Source organism: Cynocephalus volans, chromosome 3 (assembly GCF_027409185.1).
Source record: "Cynocephalus volans isolate mCynVol1 chromosome 3, mCynVol1.pri, whole genome shotgun sequence".
Classification (NCBI taxonomy): domain Eukaryota; kingdom Metazoa; phylum Chordata; class Mammalia; order Dermoptera; family Cynocephalidae; genus Cynocephalus; species Cynocephalus volans.
In genome coordinates, this window is record NC_084462.1 from 104343945 (window position 1) to 104351139 (window position 7195).

At 32.7% G+C, this 7195-nt stretch overlaps 1 protein-coding gene across 1 annotated transcript; it reads left to right on the forward strand.

Moving 5' to 3' along the window:
- Positions 1 to 4091: 4091 nt before the first annotated feature.
- On the forward strand, positions 4092 to 5036 carry LOC134373679 (olfactory receptor 4K2-like). Its single transcript, XM_063091661.1, has one exon. It carries the CDS (start codon positions 4092 to 4094, stop codon positions 5034 to 5036), a length of 945 nt encoding a protein of 314 aa, XP_062947731.1.
- Positions 5037 to 7195: the final 2159 nt, after the last annotated feature.

Sequence of the window (7195 nt, forward strand, 5' to 3'; positions counted from 1 at the left end):
GAATTATTCTAATAATTATATACATCTTTCCTCAGGATTACTCTAGTAGTAACTATATACACTAACCTTTTGTTTTACAGTTAGACAAATATTTTAGATATACTGACTCTTTGTAACTATTGTGTTAGTTTTTTTTTTTTTTTAGTCATTTCATTTCTTTCTCTTTATAGAAGTAAAAAAAAAAAATGTTAAAACCTAAGTTGCTTGTTTTCTTATTTCAAACACTACTAGAAATATGGTCATTTAGAGATTTTCTTGGGTTCCATTGCCAGTCCTGTGGGGAATGTAGGTAGGTGTTCTAGTTGTGAAGAGTTCAAATCACTGAGGTGTTTGAGAAGAAATTTGTGTTTAGAGAGCAAGACACAGATGAATGATGAGCCAGCTAGAAAATATGGCAAGGCCCTCAGGTTATGGTGTCAGGTTGCAAATCCACATCTGGTATCTTCCTGGAGGATGTGTCATAGACAATTCAAAAATGGTGTTAATAATTATAATCATCTCTGCTATTCCTTCTATTATATTTTATTGAGTACTTTCTATGGAGCTAGCTATCATTATATCTGTTAGCCTGTGCTAAGTTTTCAATGTCTTGTCAAAAACTCTAACATATGATCCTTTCTTTGGTGCATAATTCTTCTAGTAAGCAAGTGTTTGCTGGAAACAAATTGCCATAACCTAAAATAATAATTTTCTAACTGTGGGATTTTGAACACTGAAGCATAAAGACAGACACATTTCCATATTCAAAAAAGTAATTTTTTGCTCCTTATGGATCCTTAGACTGCTTAATTGTCTCTCCTAGGCCTGTCCCAGTTGTGCCCTTTTCTCTAATGAACACTGCTTCCTCACAGATGTTCATGCTCACTTTAAATAGCAAACACACTCCACAGTTCTTGTTGCAACTCTGAAAAGCCAACTCAACATTTTAATAACTCCCACTGAAAGCAGACCGTGGTGTCTCCTCTCTGATCTTCTAAATGTCACTGCCTTCTAAAGGCTTTTATACAAAGACAGGAGAAAATATCTTTCCATATTCCAGGCTTCTGATGTTTACTAAAGACCATGGTAATTTCAGTAGGCTTGTGAATCTCAGAGTTTATGGTGTTTTTTATTCTGGCTGCATAGCTCGTTGGTTAAAAGCTGGATATGGTAGTAAGAATCTTGAGAAGTAGTTGTGGTCTGTGTTCTTCAGGTAGTAAAAAAAATAGCATTTTAAAAATAATTATATAAAGCAAAATTAATGGAGGGGAAGTAAAGAAAAAGTAGATATAACTTAAAGATATATAAATGAATGGTTCCATTAAATAGGGTTAAAGCTGCCTTTCTGGAAAGGAAGAGAAGAAAAAAACCTGACAAGTGTTTATTCACTTTCCATTTACATTTAATTATTAATGGGAAATATATACATTATTAATAATTTTAAACAGTATAGGTATGAAAATAGTTCTCATTAATATTAAATTATTGTCAGAAAAAGTGGAAAAATGTTTAAATATGTGAAGCTGAGAATTTTCAATGCATTTAATGTAAAAGGAACTAATATCATTTTATGTGAAAAGAAGTAATTTTACTTAAAAAAGATAAAATTATTTTGGTAGCACACAGTCTTTTTCTAAATTCCTGAACTGAAACTAGATTGGAATAGTTTACTGCATATATTATTATTATTAATGAATTTTAAAAAGCTGGTTATTTGTGAGCAGCGTTCTTCAACTTAAATTTTGACACATAGAAAGTTCCTTGAATGTTGCCCAGGAAATATGGTTAGGGCTTTATATAGACAATATTATTTAATTCTTAGAAGTAAGGAGGCCAAATCTTAGAGAAACTACTGAGATATAATCAAAGTCAAAACACCTTAACCACTGCGCAATATTTCCATTTTAAGAATTCTAGAATATTGTTTACTGGACAAAATTATAAAAATAGTTATCAGTACTGGCAAAAAAATTTGAATATGTGCAAGTAAATGAGGATGTAACTATATTTTGCTCAACATGGGAAAACATGAGATCGCTTAAAAATTATTGCTGAAGATAGCACGTAAAATTTAGGTATTGAGTGTTCAATAAAAGAGTGAGTTAAGGATGGAATAATAAGGTAGATTGTAATTTGGAGAGTACAATTCATTTCCAGGGCATTTCTTTCTGCACAGCAGCAATTAAAGAATGAATCAGACTTTTTTTTTTCCTTCATTATTTTTCTACTTCTGACTAGGCATGAAATTTGCTGCAACAGAACAATTACTATAATCCTAAAGTCAGAATGTGCAATCAGTTAAAAATCGGTTAAGATTTATTCTTTAGCCTAAAACCTGTGACACCACTTTTAATTAAAAACAGCCAACTGAGCTGGAAATTTAACCAATCAGTTAATTCACAGAAAAGAGACCCCATAATCATACAACTTATCCTTTTACTGAATTGATAATTGTTACTGTCAGAACAGTTTAATCAGTATGTGCGCTGATCTATAGTCTAAAGAAATTTAATAGTCAGTAGTCTAAGGTTTTTGCAATGTGGGATTTTAATTTTTATTAGTATTTATTTTTAAGCACTTTTTGATGGATCATTGGGAATAATGAATAGAAGGGAAATGGAAGAAATAAAAGTCAAATAGTTCATTTATTGATTCTCTTTCCATTTGCTCTCTGAATATATGACAATGAATTCATTCTTCTCTGCTCATGTTAGTATTGATTCTACCTTAAACGTTAGTATATTGAAATTTAATATTATTGACATTGGTTCACCATGTTTTATTAACATATTTAAATTTTAATCTTTTTCAGTGTACTTAGAAAACTTTTATATAGAATAAAGAATAAAAAATCACATTTTCAAAGATGGATAAGTTATAACACAGAACTAGATATAACAACATTATCTATTAATAATTAAATTATTAAATGGATAAAATATTAAAATATGTAAAGTGAGACTTCTCAAATGATTTAATATAACGAGGAGATTCATATAGTTTTACACCTGAGAAAAGCAATTTAACTTAAAAAATAAATGATTTTGGTGGCATACACACTTTTTACAAATACCCAAACCAAAACTATATTAAAGTTTTTTACTTAATTAATTTTAGTTTGATCAAATTTTCCCATAATCTTGATAATTTTCCAAATAACTCAGCTAAACTTTGTCTAGTCAAAGGTTTAAATTTCATAAGGTGGTTGAAAGAGCAAACCCTATCTGGTCATAAAATTAGCTTTCATTTATCAGGACTAATTTTCATGTGCTTTGTACTACACTTTTGACTATTTGGTAAAGCCATTGATATCACATAGGAAATAAAGGTTTAAGAAGTTGGTAAGTACTGCAAATGAAAACAATAATTTTGAAAAATGATTCTGAGTCCTTAAAGTATTTTTTTTCCCTTTTCCCCCCTTGTTTAAAGTAATAGTGTTTTGGGGGTAGCTGAAGAGAATCAAAGGAAGATTATACTCTTTTTAAAAAATGTTTCTGAGATCACAAAATAACAAAAGTTGGGAATAATTCTCATATATTACCAGTATTCCTTTTGGTCGCCAATACTTTTATGGAATTAAAAAATTTAAAAATAAATAATTTATCATCCTCATAGGACATTTAATGGATTTTCTTAAATTATTTCATTAAAGTTAAATAAATCTTATATTCAATAATAGCTGATTCAATGTAATTTATTTTTTGGTGTTAGAGAAACCTTTGAGATTTCAACCCTTATTTTTATTATTTTTTTATGTGCCTCATCCAGTACAGTACAAAAAGTTAACTTAATTTTCCTCTCTAAATATGCATCGTGTGTCACCTTAGGTAGTATTGAGACAGGTTATATCATTGTGTGCATATAATGAGGGTAGCCCAACCTGTACTGGTGTGGGTCATGACAAGAAGTTGTCCTTTTCAAGTGATATCCGATAGCAATTGTTTATGCTTCCAGAAAGAAAAATCTTTATTTTGAATGTTTTTAGTTGGAGTTTAGATAATCAGTGTTCTAGTAATTAAGCGATATCATAAATCCTTCATATGTAGTTGTCACATATTTCCAGCTTTGTCATTCTGTTTCTTTTAAGTTTATAGAGCAGAGTCTGCAAATCAATGGAGGACTTTAACCATTCCAGAGTATCTGAATTTGTGTTACTTGGACTTACTGATTCCCCTGAGTTCCAGATCTTCTTCTTCGTGGTGTTTTCCATTTTCTATTTAATGACTATGTTGGGAAACTGCCTGATATTTCTCACCATCCTATCCACCTCACACCTCCACTCCCCCATGTACTTCCTGCTCAGCAACCTGTCTCTCATTGACATGTGCCTGTCCTCCTTTGCCACGCCAAAGATGATCACGGACTTCTTTGCTCAGCGTAAGACCATCTCTTTTGAGGGCTGCATTTCTCAGATCTTTTTTTTGCACCTTTTCACTGGGACTGAGATTGTACTGCTGATCTCCATGTCTTTTGACAGGTATATTGCCATATGTAAACCTCTCCATTATTCAACAATTATGAGCCCCAGAGTGTGTGTTGGGCTCGTGGTAACTTCTTGGACAGTGGGATTCCTGCATACAATGAGCCAGTTAGCTTTTACCCTCTACTTGCCCTTCTGTGGTCCCAATGTTGTAGACAGTTTCTTCTGTGACCTTCCATTGGTCATCCAGCTGGCTTGTATAGATATATATGTTCTTGGGATCTTCATGATCTCAACCAGTGGTGTGATTGCTCTCATAAGTCTTCTGCTTTTGTTCACCTCCTACATCATTGTTCTTATCACGCTCAGGGGCCTCTCGCCCACAGGATCATCTAAGGCTCTTTCTACCTGCACTGCACATTTCATAGTTGTGTTAATGTTCTTTGGGCCGTGCATCATCATTTATGTGTGGCCTTTCACAAACTTCCTGGTGGACAAAATTCTCTCCGTTTTCTATACCATCTTCACCCCTTTTCTGAATCCACTTGTCTATACTTTGAGAAACGAGGAAATGAAAACTGCAGTGAAAAAAAAGCTAAGTAGCCAATATTTCAATCTTGGGAAAATTTCTCCATAATATCCAGTGCAGTGAACAGAGATCTCCCATCTGAGATGCAGTATCGCCAGTTTTGTTCTTTGAGCAATAGAAAACCAAACTTAGAGTCTGCCTTTCAAGTCACTTAGCCTAAATTAATGAAAATAAGAAGACAGAAAAAAAAAAGAAGAGTCTTAATATATCACTCACAATTACCTTGCAATGCTTTTAACTATAGCTAATCAGTTGTAATTTTAGAGTGAAACGAGATGCTTCTGCTACAGGAGGCAGAAGAGCACCAGAGGAAAGAGAGAATTGATTCAGATTGTGCTACCTGCAGGGGTTCTGAGCCTAGACTCCTTGGGGAGCTGTGAATAAAATTCAGAGGACAATGAAGTTGGATAGCAAAAAAAATAATAATAAAATTTTAAAAATCATCTTTATTTTCACTAACCTTTTGATATTTGGCATTTTATCAGTACCTTTGACTCTGTCTCCAAGATAAATCACGAATATCTTTATATCCTCTTATAGTTGTTGCAGATATCTCGAAATATATTGTTTACACTCATCTACATCTTTAAAAAAGACCTACCTCTGGATCTTATTCTTTAATGCATTAATAAAGAAGCGCATACATTAAAAAAAAAAAGAAAAAAAGAAAATAAGAAGACAGGGTTGAGAGATACATAACATCTTGTGTAAAAGTGCAGTATTGCAAGCATTTTTCTTTTTGTTTATTATTACTATTTTAATTTACATATGTTATTAGTACATATTTATGGGGGTACATAGTGATATTTTGATACATGTACACAATGTGTGATGTTTTAATCAGGGTAATTAGCATATTCATCTGAAAACATTTATTATTTCTTTGTGCTGAGAACATTTGAACTCCTCTCTTCTAGCCATTTGAAAATAGACAATAAATTATTGTTAATTACAGACACCTCTTACTACTTTAGAACACTAGAATTTATTTTTCCTATGTAGTTGTCAGTTTGTATTTGTTAACCAACCTCTCTCTATTTCCCTCCTCCCCCCAGCCTTCCCAGACTCTAGTAACCACAATTCTACCCTCTACTTCTGTGAACTCGACTTTTAAAGCTCCCACATATGAGTGAGAACATGCAGTATTTTCTGTACTATGTCACTTAACATAATGTCTTCTAGGCTTATCCATGTTGCCACAAATGACAGAATTTCATTTTGTGTGTGTGTAGCTGAGTAGTATTTCATTGTGCATATATACCGCATTTTCTTTATCCATTTATCTGTTGATGGACACTTCGGTTCATTCCATATCTTAGCTATTGTGAATAGTGCTGCAGTAAACATGGAGGTGCGGCTATCTTTTCAGTATACCAATTTCCTTTCCTTTGGATAAATACCCAGTGGTGGACTTGCTGAACCATATGGTTGTTTTACTTTCAGCTTTTTTGAGGAGCCTCCATACTGTTTTCCATAATGGCTGTACTAATTTACATTCCCACCAATAGCATGCAAGAGTTCCCTTTCTCTGCATCCTCACCAGCATTTGTTTTTTGTCTTTTTGATAGTAGCCCTTATCAAAATGCAAGATGATTTGAGATTATGGATCCATTTGATAACCTGTTGAAATCTAAAGGTTATTTTCATAGATAAATTCACACATTATCAAAATTGTGAACATAAATTCTGTGCTTTGTGGACCCCTGAGTCCTATACATATACCTTAGGTTAAGACTACTTAGAGAATCCCGAGATAAAATACTGGTCTTGTTTTCTAACCCAGAACATTCCCACTCTGCTGCACAGACTTATGGTACTTTGAGGGTTTCCACTTTAATTTAGAACATTAATTAGGAGTGTTGGGTATGACAGGTTTTTTTATAATATTGGAAATATTTTTATGAGAAAATTGATATTGTGAAGAGATTCTTTTGAATAATGTTGAACAATCTTGATCCAGTGGGTCCAAATGTTTGAGTCCTGAGTTAACTTTGAGCATAAGAGAACAGTTTGGAGGAACTGAACAGGGGTGCATATCACTATCATACTTGGTAATTAATGTAGCAAATAATTATCAAATGACAATTTTTTAAGCTTAAACCATAGAAAGTAAACTACTCAAATGATTGGCTCTCAAAACCTGGCTAAAATTATAGATATGATTAATTCATTTACTACCAAAACTAAATGTTTGGGAAAATTATTAA